This window comes from Vitis riparia, chromosome 4 (genome assembly GCF_004353265.1).
Source record: "Vitis riparia cultivar Riparia Gloire de Montpellier isolate 1030 chromosome 4, EGFV_Vit.rip_1.0, whole genome shotgun sequence".
NCBI lineage: Eukaryota > Viridiplantae > Streptophyta > Magnoliopsida > Vitales > Vitaceae > Vitis > Vitis riparia.
In genome coordinates, this window is record NC_048434.1 from 6,504,201 (window position 1) to 6,524,819 (window position 20,619).

The window sequence follows — 20,619 nt, forward strand, 5'->3', positions numbered from 1 at the left end:
GCCATCTCCAGGCAAAACCATGGCCAAAGCAAGTGAGGTAATAAAATATCTGGGAATGAAGATTTAAGAGGAGAATGGTGGTAAATTTGAGAAATCTGAAAGAGGGGAATGTTGGTTTGGGTTTTTTAGGAACATGTGTAAGCAAATAAAGGGTAATAGTCCGGCTGGGTATGTGGGGTGGAGTTGGATGGCTTTCCCATTTGGAATTGAAGAGAGGTGAGGGTGGAACTTGGGGTAATGATGCCATTCTTAAGGTCTTGCTTGCTTCCATAGTTTTTATGAATTTGTAACTGGGCTTGTCTCAAGTAACGCACTTAGCTTACTTCCTTTCTGACTTTGAAGTAACAGCAGCCATGTGTAAAGGTGGACTATAAATGAAAATTCACAGCTTTAGGAAGACATCTCTCTCTCTCTCTCTCATTCTCATCACTTGTTTTTCTTTTTATTTTTTAACTTAGCCCTCTTTACCTTGGGAGGTGTTAATGGAAAAATATTTCAATGAAGATATTCTCTATATGCTTTTTGGAAACAATTTCAACCATCCAAACATCAGTACCTGTATTGCATTTGGGTAGGATGATGTGACAGGAATTTAAGAACTAAAGATGCTCTTTTCAAAAGATGACTTCTGAAGAGTAACCATATAATTGCATATAAAGTCAAGGGATAAAGGGTCACACCATCTATTCTCCTTTTCAAAAGTTACAGAGGCTTCCCCAAAATGCCTTTGCTAGGTAGCCAGCACTCTTCCCCCTTTAAAATAAAGTTACCTGTAACAGTTCCTCCTGAGAAAAGGATAATTTCAGAGACTTGTGGAATGTCAAAAGGTGCATATTACTGAAGGCCAATGCCCAGTTTGGAGAAGACAGTCAGAATACATCTTGTATTGGGATAGCATCTCATCTACAGTAATTTTCTGGAACATAGCTCGTTCAGAAGTTTGAGGGTAGTAAAGGCTATTTAGGAGGCTGAAGCTGAAGCTGAAGAAAGGAAGGACCTAATTCAGTATGCTGAGAAGCTGAGAAAATAGCAGCAGTTTAAAATTTTCTTCTGCGAAAAGAAGCCATTTGAAATTGGACCTGGTTGGGCAAACTGTGCACATGAAGAGTATTCCACAGACAAAAGGTGTTACCAGTCAGAACCCATTGCTTGCAAAATTTCCAAGTTTGTATCCCATTTTAAGTATTCAAAGATCTATACCATATGATTTATCCATAAGCAAGAAACAAAGACAGAAAAAGCTTTCACCTGATATAGATAACTTATTTTGAGTATTCTGTAGTACAGCATATTTTATGGGGACCATACCTTGCTGTCCTTATTTTAGCTCAACTCTGAGTTATTTATGCACATAACCTCAAGCCAAGGCTTGCTTCCTCACTCAAAACACATGGTAGGGCAATTCTGGATGAGTCATCAGGCAAGCGGGTCAACAACTGGTGGCAATGCTGTCCATTTCCCTACAGATTCAAGGGGCTCAATGATATGGATCAACAACTGGTGGCAATGCTGTCCATTTCCCTACAGATTCAAGGGGCTCAATGATATGGATGCCACCATTAGATAAGCCAACCGCAAACTGGTTTGGGTTATTTGGATGAGCGGCAACCACAAGTGGGTATACATCACATCTGGAGCCAGCAACCAAAAAAGAAATGTATTCATATGGATGGCTAATGTTTTAAAGAAGTATGATTACCTATAGGAGGGGAAAATGAAGAAGAAAGAAAAAAGAAACAAAGTATGATTATGTGGGTTCGGATCTATCCTAACTTCCAATAGGTTAAGAGGACAATGTAGGCTAAAGCACAAACCATGAGATAAAAGAAGTAATATCCATTATCTATATCTAGAAATCAATATGTCGAGAATAATTTGGACTAGATGTCACGATAACCTTAAAAAAGCTAGAATGGAATAGTCAAATGAGATGATGAAGTACCTGATATCGAGAGGAATACAAGCATTGAAATCAATCCGACATTGCAGGTGGAAATTTGGAGTGTTAAATACAGAAGCCGTTCCATCTAGAAAGATTGCATATACTAACTGGCTATCAGAAGAAAATGTTGCATGCGAGATTTCTGCCGAAAATTTTCCTGTGACCCACTGGAAATATGAAACAGAAAATACCATTTTTTTTTTAACAAAACATGTTTTAGCGAGAAACCATTACTTATCATGGAAGGAGAGATGACAAAGAAGGCACCTGTCCAATGCATTCTAGTTTCTTTGCTTCATATATTTCAAGACAAGTGTCATGCACAGCAAGGAAGTGAATTTGATCCTGGTGAAACTGGATTCGGATGTCTGACAGTGGTGGCCCCTCATCAGGGATCTGCATGGATCTGCTGTTCACCCTTTCCCATCCATCATAATTCCACACAACAATCTGGAGAAGAAAAAGGAACACAATGACCAAAAGGACATTGTTGAAAGTGGTAATGCTAAAAACTTCACTCTGCAGTTCGTATAAGCAGTTTTTTATTTTATTTTTATTTTTTACAGAACATACTCTTAAGAAATATATGTTGGTAACACAATAAATAGTAAGTGCTAAATACTAACCTGAGAAAAAAAATAGCCTCTTTCTCCCAGTCCATGTTAAGCAGTTAATTTTTATTTTTATTTTGAGTTTTTTTTTTTTTTTTTTTACATGTTGTACTTTCAAGAAATAAATGTTAGTAGCATATGCCTTAGATTTGAACTTAGGAGCAAAAAGGGGGTGTATTTCTACATGAGACAACATGAAGTGCCAAATACTAGCTTGAGAAAAGATATAGTGATTCTTGATATGAATGTAATGAAAGAAAAAATACTAGCCTGAGCATCTGCTCCTGATGAAACAAGTACATTCAGAACCTCTGAGAAGGCAAGGCCAGTGATCTTTCCAAAGTGGCCCTTAAGCTTGTTCTCAACCTGCATGAATGTAGGTAGCAACTAAGTTGCCTTAGTTTCTCTTTGAAAGTCTCTCCACAAATAATTATACTTTACAGGGAGATAATATACCTCATCATTGCGAACATTGTAAATCACAATTGTGGAATCATCCAGGCCTACTGCAATTATGTTGTTATCTTGAGGATGAAGAGCAAGAAATGTTGCCATTGGTGGTGAAGACATAAAAGTTGTCATTTTCTGTGCTTAAGCAACAAAGTTGGGAATGGTCAGTTAGAACCTTCATGAACTGTTGAACTCCAGATGATTGGATCAGGAAACTATTCTTAGTTGCATTACTCAACACTTATGCGAAGAGCTTCAGGACAATGCACCCAAGCAGCTACACGTATGTTTATTAAGGTTACCTTATATGTCAGCATGTTGAACACAGAAATCTTCCCTCCTGAAGCTGATATGCCATATGAATCATTTTTGGAAAAAACAAAACATGCTACAACGTCTGCAGGGTTGGTTCCAGCACTGTAATCACCAATCAGTTGTGACCTGCCTTTTGGTTTCCATAATTGAGGGGGAATCTTGGTGGTTGCCTATATCAAATACCCATCACAATGACATTGTCAACTTTCAAGAGATACAAGAAGTTTAAATAGATGATAACTAATAGGAATAATTATCTCCTTTTTACCTTTCCACTCATATTAAGGTCATTTTGCGGCCATTTCCAAACCACATGAACATTTGATCCTAATGCCAAAATGGAATCACCTGCATTGTTGTAGATCAAACTCGACACCTGCAGTTGTTAAGAGAAGCCAATGAGAACCTTTTTATCTCTCAAATTGGGGTCTAAACACCTGAATGGTTGAAAAGGCTCAACTCCTTGAGAATTTGCTACAAGTATCATCATCAGTGTTTCCTAAAAACAATATTTATTGTATTGCTTGCTCAATAATAGATACAGGAAAATTAGTACAGATACCACAGGTATACAGAAGAAAATGGAGGAACACCTGTCAACAGAAAATCCAGTTTCATACTGAATTATCTTTGGTTAAGTTGGTTCTCATAATTTATTGGAACAAATGCAAATTGATAATGCATTATAGTGTGGATCATGTCGAGGCCAGGGTCTGCATATGTAAAGACAGCTTTCAAATTTTCTACCTATGGTTCTCTCAGTCTAACAATTCTGAAACAAGGGGTACAAGTTTGAGGAGGCAATTTTTCATCATGCCACATGTCAATACGTAGAAAAATGAAAGATTTAACAACAAAACCTGGTGGAATCTCAATGTTTAATGTATGTCAAAATTCCCATGCTGATGTTTTCTTCTGTTCTCTAAGGTTATGTTTGGTTCCTAGAAAGCACTATGGAAAGGAAAAAAAAAAGCTAAGGAAAATGCATTTCTTATGTTTGGTTGTATTATGAAAAATATCAAAGAAAATTAAATATAATTAAAGTTAATTAGAAATTTTATGCATTTTAAAATTATTAATTATATATATATGAGTTAAAACAAGTGACATGATTTTGAAGTAGTATATATAAATAATTTATTGACTTTAAATTCTCTCCCCTCCCCTCCCCCCCCAACCTTTTTTTTCCTTCACTTTTTCTTTCCTTCGTATTTTCTTTCACATTTTCTGAGAGCCAAACATAGTCTAAGTACCTTCAATTTAAGCTTGCTTATAGCATGTGCTTCAGATCATAAGCTAAGTGGACCTAGAATTAGAGTTATGTGACTAAATTTGAGTGTGATTGCCACAATCAGGGAAATGCAGCTAAGTTTTTGGGTCATAAGCAACATTCTGATGGGCAAATGAAATGCATCTTTGATTTTCAACATGTGATTTTCAACAGTTCCAGTAGCAAAGTATTTGGTTGCTGAATCACAGAAGAAAAAAAGAACAATTTTGGATTCCAATTGAGTTTCTTGTCTATTCTTTTTTCTTATTTGTCTTTGAAACCAAAAAGGGGATGAAGGGACTCACTGCAAAGAAACATCAATAACATTCAAGCACCGCTCACATGCTTAGATAATTTTGCCATTCATTCATCTGCTTTGCAGAAAGATGACTCCAGGGAATTTCTAATTACTTATGTGGTTTTCAAGACTTCATTACTAATAGCCTACCCCAAATTAAACAAAGATTCATCAAGGGCAAGTGTGACAGAAATTAGAGCAATTTCAATCTCTATGACCACCACAGTTTCCAAAGGGTAGGTAATCAGTCAACACCAGAGAACTCGGACTACTTGGAAGTTCCAAGGAGCATAATAACATTCATCAGCATTTACAATTTCCTAATATGTGCATGACTTTGTTGGCCTATTGAAAGGACGAGTTCAGCAAGGCCATGTTCTATTAGTATTATTAAAGCAAAGAAAAAAAAAATGGAAATGTTGCCAACCACAGGTTTTTCCTCCTCTTAGTTGAATTGCCAAAAGTTGTAATATACATTTATTCCAAAGATGGAGGCTCAATTACTGACATAAATATCTTGTAATAAAAAAATAATACCTTGTTTGTCTTAGCAGGAAGACTCAAGAACTGGAACTGAGGAGGATAATAGATGTTAGAGATATTCCCATTGGCTTCCTCAGTTAAAATGGGTTTTACATTCTCCAAGCTCCTTGTTCCTTCATTCTACCAAAAACAGAAACAATAATAATAATAATAATTTTAATATATTAAGTCTCCAATAACATTAACTCATGAGAACTAAGCATATTTCTTCAGATGCAACAAAAGGCAAGAAAGATATGATTCCAATTAAATCAGGACATTCAGTATAGAATTATGGCAGAAGAAGAAAAAACATGAATCTAAAATAAATAATTCCACAACTGCCCACCACAGGAACACCACCATCTTCCATGCCAGCGCTACCAACGGATGAAATTTGGCTGATTGAAAGCTGAATCAAATAACAAGCATTAGGGATAACTCATCAGAAACGTTGAAGCAATAGAGGAAGGTTTAATATGCTGACCTCACTCAGTATTTCAGAGAGACTAGAGGAAGCAAGGTAATTATTTTCAGAAGTTTGCTGCAACTTAGGACTGGAATCATTTGCCAAGATTTTGATTCTGTTTCCCTTTGCAAAAACAGCTAATAACGTTCCCTCCTTGTTGAAGCGAACACATGGACTTGCCTTAAAATCAGCAAAGTAGGAAAACTTAGATCAAGTTTTTAGTTCTGAACATTCTTTTACAATATCAAAATTATATATAATAATAAAAACTAAAATACCAGAAACCCCAACTTACTGGTAGGTCTCCATCTGCATCAATAGTTGTCAAGAGTTCAAGGTTGTCCATATCCCAAAGTTTGATTAAATGGTCATCACCAACAGCCAAAAACTGGTTCTTAGCAGTATCAAATTGCAGGATCCCTATTGAAGGCTTCCGAAGTCCCTGGTAAATTCTCTTCAAAGAACCTTCAGTCTCATTCCATTCAACAAGGAATGACTCTCCATCTTTACTAGTGCCACATGAAAAAATCCTAACAAGGTGTTCCACAAAAACAACGATGTTTCAATTTCTCCATAAAAGCAAATAGAAGGTAAAACCATCAGAATGGCAGTGAACACCTAGTAAATCAACCTTTTATTATCATCACTGTATGCCATTGTTGTGCACCAATGACCTGGAGCATCAAAATCAACTCTCGCTCCCAAATTGTCATACAACCATGCTTTTATCTTGCCATCCACTGATGTAGAAAAGATAAACTGAGGGCATGAAAACAGAAATATAATGTTTTAACACACCAAAAAACAACATAGTATACAAAATGCTCCAAATTATTTATATATATCATGATAATCAGCAATGAGTAGTTCCAAATTTAGTCCTTACATGAATTCTCTCCTTGGTGTGAGGTAAGACAGAATATACAGAGGCCTCATGACCCTCAAAAGTGAACATTTTGACACCATTAACTGCATCCCACACCTTACACAAACATTTGTGGACAGATGGTCACTTTCTCTATTACTCAGTAACTAAACATATAACATGATAAACCAACCTTAACAATCTTGTCATCACCACAGCTTATGACCATAAGTTTCTTATCAGGGGCACAGAAGGCGAGGTCATTTACACCACCAACATGAGCATCAAACTAGATATGGGAAGTCAGTGTGAGAGGCAAAGCAACAAACTCAAATACTGTACAAAAAGAAAATATGAAACAACATACCTCCAATTTTGGCTGAACATCACTGGCACCACCATAGGAGTATAATTGTAAAATATGTTTTGAATATGCAACCCCTTTAATAGAAGAGAAATGTTTATTTGGATCAACAGAGGAAATTCAGATCTGAACCCGATGTTGGCACAAGTGTTCCATTATCTATTAACTTACCAAATATTGAACCATCAGGGCTCCATCGTATACACTTAACTGATACACATGGGTCTTTGACCATAGCTGCCTGAATGTTGTTAAGATCACTTTAGAATCCAGATTATTTGGATGGAAAAAACAAAAACTTGGATTATTTTTACAGATATTAACATAGGGAGAAGGGGAGAGAGATACCTTGAAAATCGGTGAACAAGCTCCAATATCCCAAACCTTAAAACTTCTGGATAGTAACTTCTCTCCAGAAAGAACTTCCCACAAACCTATGTCCCCAACGATGGTTCCAACTGAAGAATCACATAGGCAGTATTCATGAGTAAATGCAAGCTTAAAATGCAAAAGATTTGGGCTAAGTAAATACTATAGCAACCAAAAGTATCATTACTGAAAATAGATTTCATAAAAGTTAACCTATAAGAAGGGTTGATTGAACAGGATGAAAATCCATGCTCACTGGAGATGATCCTTCATTCAATGTCTTCTGAACTAACTTCGGAAAGTCATCAGGTAATCTGAATACTGAACTTTGACCTTGGCCTGGATAAGTGAATCCTGACGTTACCTACATAAATGTAATAATAAGATCATAAAGAGGCAACAAGTATTACATATACAGAACCACTTCAAAAGAGTGAATGAATCATAAATCAGAAACACATTATACACTGTTGAAGTAAAAGCGAACCAGTTTACCTCATCCAAAGTCTCAAGTGTCCCAGTTTTAGACAAACTTTCTGAATCCTTGAGTTCCTCCAAAGTTTCAGCTACCATGTGGTGGTACATAGTTAGAAAAACAATAGAGTAATGCATAGAATCAATGCCTTAAATGCTCCAAAATCAGATCCTCACTGGGAGCATTAATAAAGGGATTAAAAGCACTACCTGGGTTTCTTGGTGCACAGAGACCAACAGTTCCAGCAGAAACTGCAGAATGAGTCACAGTAGATGGAGTAAAAGTACAACTGGAGGGGGAAGTTGGAACTGGTGCTGATGCAACTTCAGAAGGCTGAATACAAAAAATACTAAAATTCTGAGAAAAAACCGTACCAAAAATGTAAAATAGATTAACTCAATGAGATCTGTAAAGAGCCACATTAGACAGGGGAAGGAAACTATAAAACTGCAGCTTCTGATAAAGATCCTTACCGGAGGATTGTCTACAATTGAATGATTGTTTAGTGGTTGACAAACATGATCCAAAAAAAGAGTTTTTATGACAGGGTCTGGTTGAGGATAGGAACAATGTACATGCTGCCAATTCAAGCTGTCAGATTACATACTAAGGTCAGTTCTCCTTAGTAAGCATGATCGCATAATATGAAGAATATTGAAATAAGAACTACACAAATTTAAAAACTGTTAAAAATATTTAACTAAGTGTTTGACCTAATAACAATTAACCTAATTCATCTGAAAAAAAAAATGAACTGTAAGGAAGAAGTTGCAGACCTTTGGTTAATGAGACGTCGCAACCTTTGACTTCTGAAATTAGGAAACTTTAGTTTACCACGAAAAAGGGGATTTGCCTCAATAACTTTCTTCAGATCCTTCATCATGATTATTCTTGCAGAATTTGTGTCTCTATATGTGGAGAGAGATTCGTGTTTCCTGAAGAGGACACAGGAAAATAGTCGACCTGAGTACACAGTAATCAGCATATCTGAAACTACTAAAATTAGCACAGAAATCATACCTGAAATCATCTGTAGTCAGAAGCTGAGTCATCTCCTTGTACAGATCTTCATTGTATGAGGCAAAAACTTTCAGATCATTCACAAGGATACCTAAAGCCTTGGAGCCATCATGGCTATCATAATATCAATCAATTTCATATAGAGGCTAGAAAGCTGATATTTTCAGGGGAAATCTTAATATTTAAAAAAGTTACAAAGCTTTACAAATCACTAGCTTACTTATCCAATGCCTCAAGGAACTTCTGCTTTCTGATTTCAAAATAAATCTTGAGTGAAAACTTGTTGTCCTCCACTTTTGTGAAACCAGAGAGATATCTTTCAACCTCATCCCAGTTCCCACTAAGTGCCAGGCCCTCAAAGTACTTCATGTCAAAGAAATAACCTGTTTCCCGCTCCAAACTATTGAGCAAGCAAATGGTCAGGCAAAATTACAAAAATAAGACACATGCTGAAGACAGAGAGCATCTGTATGTGTTCACATGTATGAGTGCGTGTGAGAGAGAGAGAGAGCAAACATGTTGAAGGTGTGTGTGTGTGTGTGTGAGAGAGAGAGAGAGAGAGAGAAAGAGTAAACATGTTGAAGGTGTATGTGTGTGTAGTGGAGGGAGGACGAAAACACACATGTGAGCAGTTTCTTTTAGGTTTTCCTCATCAAGGAACTGTAAGATCAAGAAGACCAGCTCTTTACTGAGAGACATCACTCCAATAGCCGTTCCTCTGTCTGCAGAACCTTCAACTTAACCCAAAAATCAGTAAATTAGAAGTGAAAAAGAAGAAACAAGCAACAGTTATGGGGAAAGAGAACAAAGTGATGCTTTGTAGGAGAAGAGAAACATGATACAAGCTTCGGTTATCTTAAAGCATTCATTCTTTAGAAACCTAAAGAACAAACACCTCCACTCAACTGAGTAGAGCACAAACTTTTTACTTAGCAGAGGACAGCAAGGTAAATTTATCAAACCTTTATTTTTAAGAAATTTCAAAACTATCTTTTCTTTTAATTTACCCAATTCTCCCAGAAAACAAACAGAGTGATTTATGAAGCACAGATGAGTCCAAAGTCAAATTCAAACAAGTAGAAATTGCAGTTTTCTGCTCTCTAAAGCATAGAAACTTCCAAATGAACCCAATCAGTAAGGAGAAACAGACAGGAATCAAGTGAAGTCAGTAGTGCTTTGATCATGAAAATACAGAATTCTAAAACCAAACCAAATCAAGTGGTGATAGATATTTTTCCTTTAATATGATGGAAGATTGAGAAATATGCCAGATAATTTTTTCCATTTACAGAGAACAAGATTTAGAAATTAGGTGCTGTTTGGTAGCTGAGAAAAGCTAGGGGAAAAAAAAACAGTAAATTCCACCTCTAAGAAAACAAAGACAATATTTTGTTTTCTTTTCTTTTCCCCCATTTTCAGTAACCAAACATAATGTTTAGAGTCCCAATCGAGCAGAAATGAATCTAGAGCCAAACGTAATATAATCTCCTTCGCTAATACGTACACACCCATATTTCTATTATGATCATCCGCTGAGAAATTTTAAAACAAATTGTAAACATACATATAATCAAGTGTACGAAATCAATATTTTGAACAAATTCTCAGCGCCACTGAATGAATCTTTAAACTTTTGGCAAAAGCACACAAAAGAAAAAGCAACACCCAAAATTTTCCCTTTCTTTCTCCTCTTTTCCTCTACTTTATTGGAACAAAACAAAGAGGTAGGGTTCGGATTGATGATAAACGGGGCCAAAAATAAAATTAGACTAACAATTGGATGATCAGCTTCGTCAACCACGTGCAGAAAAACCTACTTTTTTTATTGAATCGAAAAATCAAATTTGAAATACTAGAGTTTGAATCGATCCAAAGGAACAATACAATTTCTTAAGAACTCAGGCAATCGGAGCGGAAACAATACCAAAACGAAAAGGGAAAAAAAAAACCCATCAAGTTACCAGAAAAGGCTGGCTGTCGAGATGTCTGAACGAACAGAGAAAATGAACAAATACAGAAAATCGAGAACCAGGGTTTTGACAGAAAATAAAAATAAAACAACTGAGAAGAAAATCGATCAAATCGAGGACAAAACAAAAAAATAAATATCAGTTTGGTGAGGAAAGGAAAGGGACTTTTTGGAAATGCAAAAGAAGAAACCGGGTCAAAAGCACCAATCCAGTAAAGCGGTTGAAGAAAGACGGAAAGAGATGGGGAATAGGAAGAAGCGGAAGTCACCTGAATTCATCAACGCCTCTCTATTCTCGTACTTTCTTCTACTTTCTCTCGCTTTCTAGCGGCGCTGAGAGACAACAGTGAGTGATTTGTGGATGAGGTTACTTAGTATATCGGGTTGAGCGCGATACATGCACGAGATGATAAGCCGCCGCACTTATAAAGCTCCCTTGGGTCCCATCCTGACAGCCGGTCGTCAGTTGAGGATGATTATACCGAGGTCTTACGTAGGACTGTCGTTTTGAGAGCAAAACGACAGCGTATTTGACACGGTGCTTATTTGGGTCCCAACGGCCCACTATTTACGAATTTGCCACTGTCTTCAAGGATTAATTTTAGATTTTTGAATCCTCCTAAATTTCATTAATATTAATATTGCATGTTTTAGGAGTTAGTGATGAAAATCTAGCTAAATTTACCATGTCAGCAATGACTGACACCCACTTTAAGGGTATGAAAGTCATTTCACAGTTCAAACCCAAAGATTTAAATTATAAATAACTCAAATAATCATTCTATAATTAGAAGGTCAACAATTATCAAATTCTTGTTTAGAATACTAAAATGTTATATAATGAGAAAAATGAGATTTGATTTACTAATATGAAAATATATGGAAAAAAAAACCTTAAATTTTTTAAATTAGTATTATCTTCATCTATTTAAAAATAATTTGAAATACATGCTCTTTTTAATGAGTCATCCAATTATATCCAAAAATGCTCCTTTACTCGTCATGTCATTCGAATCAATTGACAACTAGACTCATGTTTCCCTTCCTTTTAGATATTTTATTATTTGAGATTTTTTTCTTTAGAAATATTATCAAGTAAGAATTTGAAAAAAAGAGAGAGTTTATTCTAGTATTAATAAGTTACAAATAAATTCATATTCTTGATAATAAATTTATATTTATTATATAATATTAATAATTGTTTAATATAATAGAGAATAAAATTTGTTGTAAGAGTTTTTTAGATATAAAATGTTTTATAATATAGTTTTACTTTGATATATAGTATAAAAATAAATAAATAAATAAATAAATATTTCATATTAAATAAATTAATCATAATTAAAATAATTATATATTATTAAATTTATTATTTATTATTTAATAAACGACCCTATTAGTTTTTGAATTGGTAATTACCATTAAATAGGATTTGTTTGACAATATTTCATTTTAAAAGTTTAGGAAATAAAAAATATATTAATCCTATTTAAATAAGATTTTTTTTTTGTACAATATTTCTTAAACTTTTAGGAAACTAAAATAAGAATCCTATGAGGTGTTTGTTTTTAGAAAAAAAAAATTCTAAATATAATAATACTAATACTAATAATAATAATAATAATAATAAAATATCTAAACAGAAATGAAACATATATATGAAGCAGTCTAGTTGTCAATTGATTTGAATGACATGATAAATAAAATGACATTTTTTTGGGAATAATTGGATAACTCATTAAAAAGTTAAAAAGTGTATGTATTTCAAATTATTTTTAAATATATGAAGATAATACTAATTTAAAAAATCAAGGGTTCATTTTGTCCATATATTTTCATATTAGTGAATCAAATCCCACTTTTCCCTTATATAATTCTCACAACTCAACTTCAATACAACTTCAACTTAAGCAATTCAAATACTAGTTAAATTCAAACATTTAAACAATGTTCAAAATTAAAAGTTTAAACCAAAAATCCTAACAAGGACAGTTTCCCATCCTAACCATTATTCGTGGCCTTGAGAGTACTTGAAAAATTGTCAATAAAAGGAAATGAGTTTAAGGTTCAGTAAGGAATATTAATATAGTTTTGAAGATGTAGTAACCAAATTGAAAATATTGAAATGAATTATTTTCTATCTTAATTTATGTACACACTTTACAAAGATATAAGTATACAATCTTATGATACGGGTATGGTAATTGCTAACTAAAAATCCTTGATTGGAGGATAGAACGATGCAAACACAATATATGGGATTTTATTTGGTCTTTACATATTGAGAATGGGAAGTGCCGGGATGTGTTCTAGTCTTTACATATTGAGAATGAAAAGTGAGAGATGCCAACCAAGATGTGTTCTGTCATGTCCCCACAAGATGTGCTTCCATTGGAAATGCTAATCTTGGATCAAAGAATAGAAAATTGTTGGCAAGAAATTGGCTTAGTGAGGGCATTGACTAACTGGTCTTTGGTGGAAACGTAGACAATATTGAGAAGACCCTTGCTAACATGATCACGAAAAAAATGAATATCGAGGGCAATGTGGTTTCATTTTGGAATGAAATATTGGATTGGCTGAAAAATGAGTGGCACCAATATTGTCATAGTAGATGGTTGGTTTGTGAGACAGTAAGACACCAAGTTCACCTAGAAGAGAATGAACCCATAGAACTTCAACAATTGTGGAGGCAAGGGTATGATATTCAGCCTCTGTAGAGAAGTGGGTGATAGATTTTTGCTTACGAGAGCACTGGGAAATTGCATTACCACCTAAGTAGACAATGTAGGCAGTAGTAGAAGAGAGATCATCCTTATTACCAGCTTAGTCAGCATTAAAAAAGGTAGTGAGGATAGGGGTTGATGTCATTTGAGAAATAGGTCATGATACATGGTGCTTTTGAGACATCATAAAAAATGCTTGACAATCGACCAATGCATGTTTGTGGGCCAATGCATGAATTGTGAGAGATTTTTGACTATATAAGAGATGTTTGATCGACTTAAAGAGAGATATTGTAATGCACCAACAACACTTCCATTCGCATTCGTGGAAGAAGAACCATCATTCAGTGAGTGGTAGGGAAAAGACAATTGGAGTTTTGGCTTCTTTGGCCCTAGACAAATTGGTTCGTGTTAGCAAATCACGAATATATTTGTGTTGGGATAGGAATAGATCAATAGGTGTGAAGATAGCTTCAACGGCAAGGAAATAATAGAGTGCACTTAGGTCTTTCATAGAGAACTTCATAGAAAGAGTATGTAGAAATGACTTAATGAAGGCACCATGATTTCCTATAACAAGTAGGTCATCGACATATACCAAAAAATATGTTGTGATACCTTGAGCATTATAGACTAAAGAGAGGGGTCAACACGAGAGTTCACAAACCCAAAGGAGAGTAATTACTCCTTAACCTCATTGTACATTGCACTAGGAGCTTGCTTAAGACCATAGAGGCTCTTATGAAGTTTGCATAAATGAGAAGAATGGGTAGTGTTGATGAATCTAAGAGGTTGCTGCATAAATATTGTTGATGCTGGGTCAACTGGAAGAAACACTTCTCCCATTTTTCCTGCAAAAGATGTATGGACAAGTTGTCTAGACATACATTTCGAAGCTCAAGTCGAAAGATTAAAGCCAACAATTAGAGGTTGCCTCTTTTTAGATGCTAAGAAGAAAACTCCCTTTCTGTGTGTATATATGCACACGTACCTCGATTTTGAGCTCGATAAGGGCTTTTATAGGGTTTAGAATAGTGTCACCTCTATGTTGAGATGACTTCTTGACTTTCGTAGTCATGATGATAGCATAGTTGGCGACAGAGCAATCATCACCCTTTAGGTTGCTGATAGGGATCACTAGAAGGGGTGACTTGATGGTTCACTTGTCACCTCAGCCTGTAGGCGGTATGGTGCAGCGTGCGGCAGGCTGCCTACGGAAACAGGGTGGCATCTCATCGAGCGTGCTTCTAACGTAAGGAGAATGATTGCTTGTGGGAGTGGGTCAAGAAACCTACTCAACATGCATTGCATAGTTTCAAAGGAACGTCGCGTGACTGGCCATTAGTACTTCTAATCCGGACTGGATATTCGGATCTGGTTATGTTCACCCAAATAGGAATAAAAGGATGCCACGTGGAGCCAATGATGGCTTGCCACGTGGTCACACGGGGAAGTCCTCTACAATGCCTTCTTTTAACTCGATTGTTTCGTCCTGGCTTCAAGAAAAAGTCTTTTGCTTGTAGAGAAAGTACGACATGAAGCTCAATCGGTCCAAATGTGCCTTTGGGGTAAGGGCAGGCAAGTTCTTGGGGTTTATGGTCACTCAAAAGGGGATAGAAGTCAACCTAGATTAAATCAAAGTTGTCATGGAGACATCTACCCCTAGCAGCAAGAAGGAGCTGCAGCGCCTCACCGACAGACTCGTTGCACTAGGGCGTTTCATAGTCCGGTTCACAGACAAACTAAGGCCTCTCTTCCTAGTGCTGAAGGGAGCTAGCACGACAGGATGAACGAAAGACTAACCACATGGTAGGCCATCATTGGCTTCACGTGGCATCATTTTATTCATGTTTGGGTGAACATAACCAGATCCGAATATCCAGTCCGGATTAGAAGTACCAATAGCCAGTCACGCGACGTTCCTTTGAAACTATGCAATGCATGTTGAGTAGGTTTCTTGACCTACTCATGAGCAATCATTCTCCTTACGTTAGAAGCACGCTCGATGGGACACCACCTTGTCTTCACAGGCGGCCTATTGCATGCTGCACCATACCGCTTGCAAGCTGAGGTGACAAGTGAACCATCAGGTCACCCCCTCTAGCGATCCCTATTAGCCACCTAAAGGGTGATGATTGCTCTGTCGCCAACTATGCTATCATCATGACTACGAAAGTCAAGAAGTCATCTTAACATAGAGGTGACATTGTTCCAGACCCTATAAAAGCCTCCATCTAGCTCAAAATTGAGGTACGCATGCACATATACATGCAGAGAGAGAGTTTTTTTTCTTAGCATCTAAAATAGGGCAACCTCTAATTGCTGGCTTTAATTTTTTGACTTGAGCTTCGGAGGGTGTGTCTAGACAATCTGTCCGGACATCTTTTGTAGGAAAAATGGGAGAAATGTTTCTTCCAATTGACCCAACATCAACAAATACCTTTTCAGATAAAGTATTAAGTAAAAAGGCATTATTGACATCAAGTTAACAAATAGACCAACCACGAGCCAGAGAAATAATTAAGACTATGCGAATGGTGGTAAGTTTGACCATTAGGCTAAATGTTTCATGGTGATCACTCCTCAGTCGTTGATAAAAACTTTTTGCAACCAAACGAGCCGCCTTATAATGGGCTATATTGCCATTCTTATTCATTTTAATGTGAAATACCTATTTGCAACCAACAACGTTTTGCGAGGGAGGAGGAGACACAAGATCCTATGTCCCATTTTTAAGAATAGCATCAAGTTCATCTTCCATTGCATGTTGCTAGAAAGGATCCTTAATAGCTTGAAATACACAATTGGGCTCAACAGAATTGGGAGGAGGATGCTTGGTGGTAAGGTTGAACTGTTTGGGTTTGAAAATGTTGTTACGGGAACGGGTGATCATAGGATGGATTCAAATAGGTAAGGGTGGAGGTGGTGGGGAGGTAAGAAGGTTAGAGGAGGTGGCAAGAGCACACTTATCGTGGGTTGAATAAGCAATGTGTAGAAGGGCAAGCCCAGTTTCAACAACATAGTGATGTCGACGCTCAATAGAGCCATTGTGTTGGGGTGTGTGAGAGGGAGTTTTGAGGTGTTGATTACCATTGTTTTCAATAACAGATTTCAAAGCTTGAAATTCACCACCACCATCCGAGTAAATGGTCATTATGGAAGTTTCAAAGAATTTTTTACCCTTATCCTTTTGGTCTCATGCCTTCCAAATTGCTTCTTACCATATAAATTGCCTTCCCACATCTCTATTAGCACACAAATCCCTATTTGAAAAAATATTCTCTCTTAATTTTTGCACATAGTTTACAAAGATATAAGTATACAATCCTATAATATAGGTATGGTAATTGTTGACTAAAATTCCTTAATTGGAGGATAGAATGATGCAGACACAATATATGAGATTATATTTGGTCTTTACATATTGAGAATGGGAAGTGCCAAAATGTGTTATAGTATTTACATATTGAGAATGGAAAGTGAGATATGTCAACTGGATGTATTCTATCATTACTAATACTAGTAGTATTTAGTTCGGTCTACCTTAAAGGAATAAATTGAAACTAACCACCATTTTGCAAAGTCCCTAGGGTAACAAAGTCTTATCTAATTGAGCACCATTTGTTATCTAATAATCAAATTAAAAATATTTTGAATGCATTTGATTTGATATGATATGAAATTATTATTAAAATAAATATGAGAAAATTTAGTTGAAAAGTTTTGAACGCTTTAGTGTGTTTAAATTAAATTTTTTTATGAAAAAGATTGTAAATTATATTTACTTTTTGTATTTATAATTGAAAATGTTTGATCCATGAGACTTGACAGAACACATCTCGATTGAAATCTGTCACTTTCCATTCCTAATATGTAAAGACTAGAACCCATCCCAACACTTCCCATTCTCAATATGTAAAGACCAAATGTAATCCCATATATTGTGCTTGCATCATTCTATCCACCAATCAAGGATTTTTAGTCAACAATTACCATACCCATATTATAGAATTGTATACTTATATCTTTGTAAACTGTACACAGAAATTAAGAGAGAAAATAATTCGTTTCAATATTTTCAATCTAGTTATTGCATCTTCGTGGTATCAGAGCATTTGTAGCTCCAACTAGCATCCACCAATTTTTCAACCACGTTAGAAGACAAGTCACTCAATAATGCAACACCAAAAATCATCTTTGTTTCTACCTAACCTTTTGTGCCTGACACCACACAACTTATTTCCATAAACGTTGTCTCACAACTTCCTATCAAACTCACCATGTCCAACTACACATCCTAGTGTGTTCAATTTCACTCTATTTTCTTTGGCTATAATCTTCATGGTTTCTTGATGACACTGTTCTTTGCCCATCCCCATTATTACTGTCAATGTTCAAATCCAACCTAATTGGGGTGTATTCTGTCAAGTAACTTCTAACCAAATAATTACATTTCGCCACAAAAAAATGTAAAGTTCAATAATTATATCTCATTGATTAAGATCAAACAAATTAGAATTAGGGCCAAACAAATTAAAGTCAAACACTTTATTTTATTTATTCAAACTTAGAAAAAACATAATATCTTAATATTTTTCTATTATAATAATTTGGCATATTTTTCATATAAAATATATTTGATCTATGTTGAGTAACCAAAATAATATTTTACCTAATTCAAAATAACATATAAACATGAAATATTTTCATTTATAAAATCTGTATTAATTTTCCCTACTTCAAAGAAATACTCAAAATTTTGAAGGATTTAGTCCCGAATAATCTACTCTTTACCTAATATAATATAAAAAATGATTACTACTAATGACTATTTAATTAAACATTATAGATTCAACGATCCTAATAATTTTATGTGTTAATATTATTATTCCTAATTATCAATATTATTTAATCAACATATTCCTTATTTAAGTAAAATTAATAAATTGTTAAGAATATACTGATTTGATATAATAAACTAGTTTTTTTCCATATCATATCCTCCACACTTCCTATTTTTTTTTCCTTTTTTATTTATTTAACTCTCAACTTTTTGTTTTTGTTTTTGTTTTTTTTCATTTTTTTTTATTTAACTCTCAGCTCCACACAACATACATGCAACCACACATTTTTTTCTTCTTTTTACTGCATATCATTCACAAGTCATTCCCTCTACAACATACACAACCACATACTTTTATTTTATTTTATTTTATTTTACTGCATATCATTCACAGGCCATCCCCATTTTTGCTTTGTTTTTATTTTCCAATCTATGGCCATGCACAACCACATTTTTGTTTTTGGTTTTTGTGTGTGTGTGTGTGTTTTCTAACACCATTGTTACTATTTCACACATTAAACATCTCTCTTTCCCACTGACTATCACACTTCTTCCAAAAGATTATAATATTCTAGCCATCATTAGCTTCTAACAAACAAACCATAAAAAACGACACACAGATCCTAAAAACTTTTTTTTTTTTTTTCACATCTAAGATTTAAGATTTATTTTCTTTCATTTATTTTATTATCTTGTTGAGATCTATTTAGTTGAATATTCATAATTTTCCTGCCTCTATCAATAAATCTACCCATGTTCATATATTTCCAATATTTATTCATCTAAAATAAAAAAAACAAACCCCAATCTAAATTGAGATTATCCAAAGAATTTTTTAAATTATTCCAAACTAATTAATGAAGAAAAATACTAATTTAAAGGTTAAAATCTTACCTAGAAAATTGATCTTCAAACTCTAAATTCCAAAATCTTCATCCCTATGTTGCCCTATCTCTTTGATTTTTGTACACAAAGGGTTTCTATATAGAGAAGATAAGAAAATTTTAATTTTTAAATAGGGATTTTAAATGTAAAAAGACCTTTCCACCTTTTTTTAATTAATTTAATTTTTTTACTTCTAATTTATGATTTAACCATTGAAAATTAATTTGGGATTTACATCATCTCCTTCTTAATAAAAGTTTAATCCTCTAAACTTGATATGCTTGAGTCTTAAAATTGATGTGGATGCTTTTCTCTCATATATCTCTCTAGTTCCCAAGTGACCTCTCGAATACTATGATTGCTCTATTAGACTTTTACCAATTTGACAATAGTATGACGTAGTACCTTATCCATCACATCTATAATCTAAATGAATACTTCTTCATAAGTCAAATCCTTTGACATTTGAATAGGTTCTAACTTCATAACATGAGAGGAAGAAAAAACATATTTCATGAAAGTTGATACATAAAATACATTATGGATCTTAGACAAAATTGGAGGTAAGGCCACTTTATAAGCCAAAGTGCCTACTCTTTCTAATATTTCAAATAGTTCTACAAACCAAGGACTGATCTTTCCCTTTCCACAAATCTCATTACAGACTTCATAGGTGAAAATTTGAAGAAAACATGATCACCAACCTCTAATTCCAAATCTTGCTTGTGCTTATCAACATAACTCTTCTATCTACTTTGAGTTGCTTTTAATCTTTCTTTAATTAAGACAACTTTTTTAAAAGTCAAGTGTACAAGTTTAAGTCCCAAAAGTTTCCTTTCTACAATATCATCCCAACAAATAGAGGATTGACATCCCCTACTATACAACACCTTAAAAGGTGTGATCCCAATGATAGCTTGAAAGTTATTATAATAAGCAAACTCCCCTAAAGTTAAGTAATCATCCCAATCACCTTTCAGGTCCAAGCACAAGCTCTCAACAAATCTTCCAAAACTTGAATTACCCTCTCTAATTAATCATAGATCTGAAGATAGAAAACAATATTGACACTCAACTTAGTACCCAAAGTTTTCTGTAAACCATATCAAAATCTAGAAGTAAAATGAGGACTCCTATCAAATATTATAAAAACAAGTACATCATGCATTCTCATAATCTCCTTGATATAAAGAGAAGCTAGTCGGTTAATGGAGAAACTAACTTTT

At 34.7% G+C, this 20,619-nt stretch overlaps 1 protein-coding gene across 6 annotated transcripts; it reads right to left on the bottom strand.

The window, feature by feature from the left end:
* Nucleotides 1-616: 616 nt before the first annotated feature.
* LOC117912473 (protein TOPLESS-like) lies at nt 617-11,311 on the bottom strand. Of its 6 annotated transcripts, none has more exons than XR_004651018.1 (27): nt 11,209-11,303; nt 9,593-9,707; nt 9,191-9,370; nt 8,971-9,084; nt 8,727-8,885; nt 8,424-8,541; nt 8,160-8,283; nt 7,971-8,041; nt 7,689-7,839; nt 7,455-7,564; nt 7,278-7,347; nt 7,110-7,183; nt 6,936-7,031; nt 6,764-6,859; nt 6,509-6,636; nt 6,173-6,407; nt 5,896-6,057; nt 5,758-5,820; nt 5,424-5,549; nt 3,587-3,694; nt 3,306-3,488; nt 3,010-3,138; nt 2,824-2,919; nt 2,210-2,392; nt 1,943-2,109; nt 1,309-1,631; nt 617-980 (listed from the first exon to the last, which is right to left on the bottom strand). XR_004651018.1 is itself a non-coding variant. In XM_034827056.1 (27 exons), the coding sequence occupies exons 1-27, from the start codon at nt 11,216-11,218 to the stop codon at nt 1,417-1,419; spliced, it is 3,222 nt and encodes a 1,073-aa protein (XP_034682947.1). In that variant the 5' UTR covers nt 11,219-11,304; the 3' UTR covers nt 1,218-1,416. The 6 variants fall into 6 exon arrangements, 5 of the variants coding, with proteins under 5 accessions (XP_034682947.1, XP_034682948.1, XP_034682949.1 ...); XM_034827056.1 differs by lacking the exon at nt 617-980 and having other exon boundaries at nt 1,218-1,456; nt 1,518-1,631; nt 11,209-11,304; XM_034827057.1 differs by lacking the exon at nt 617-980 and having other exon boundaries at nt 1,218-1,631; nt 9,593-9,701; nt 11,209-11,311.
* Between the last annotated feature and the right edge of the window lie 9,308 nt (nt 11,312-20,619).

Coding starts and splice junctions, on each gene's coding strand:
- LOC117912473 (XM_034827056.1), bottom strand. Junction 8,886..8,970: donor CTGACTACAGATGATTTCAG/GTATGATTTCTG, acceptor TGTCCTCTTCAG/GAAACACGAATCTCTCTCCA. Junction 8,042..8,159: donor CTGTGCACCAAGAAACCCAG/GTAGTGCTTTTA, acceptor ACCACATGGTAG/CTGAAACTTTGGAGGAACTC.